Source organism: Myotis brandtii, unplaced genomic scaffold (assembly GCF_000412655.1).
Source record: "Myotis brandtii unplaced genomic scaffold, ASM41265v1 scaffold1112, whole genome shotgun sequence".
Classification (NCBI taxonomy): domain Eukaryota; kingdom Metazoa; phylum Chordata; class Mammalia; order Chiroptera; family Vespertilionidae; genus Myotis; species Myotis brandtii.
This window is the reverse complement of record NW_005353800.1, coordinates 208,423-208,731: the sequence shown is the minus strand read 5'-3', so window position 1 is coordinate 208,731 and position 309 is coordinate 208,423. Positions and strand designations below refer to the sequence as shown.

The 309-nt window shown below is 71.2% G+C and overlaps 1 protein-coding gene across 1 annotated transcript in view; it reads left to right on the top strand.

Annotated features, from left to right (window-relative positions):
- Nucleotides 1-309, top strand: part of EML3 (echinoderm microtubule associated protein like 3) — a 13,431-nt gene that overhangs the window by 8,626 nt on the left and 4,496 nt on the right. Inside the window, exon 20 of the mRNA XM_014545255.1 lies at nucleotides 173-284. Coding sequence (XP_014400741.1) covers nucleotides 173-284 — 112 coding nt within the window. The remainder of the gene's footprint in view (nucleotides 1-172; nucleotides 285-309) is intronic.

Here is a 309-nt window from a genome sequence, read left to right as displayed (position 1 = left end):
TGACCGCCGCGGATCGGGACCCACGGACCCTGCCGCTCGGCTCCGCCCCGGGACTAGGGGCCGACCTCTTCCTCGACTCGGAGACATTCCCAATCGCGCATTCCCCTGGAGGGGGTGGCCAGCACCCCAGCACACACTGTACAGACCCGCTGGCCGAGCCGGGCCGCCCCAGCCTGGGCCCCGACTCCCGCTGCCTGCTGAGGGGCAATAAACCAAAAGCAAAGTCGCCTCCCAGTCCTTTTGTGGGGCTCGGCGGGGTGCCGCCGGGCCAGGAGGGGGTGGGGGTGCGGAGCCAGAGGGGAGCGGAGA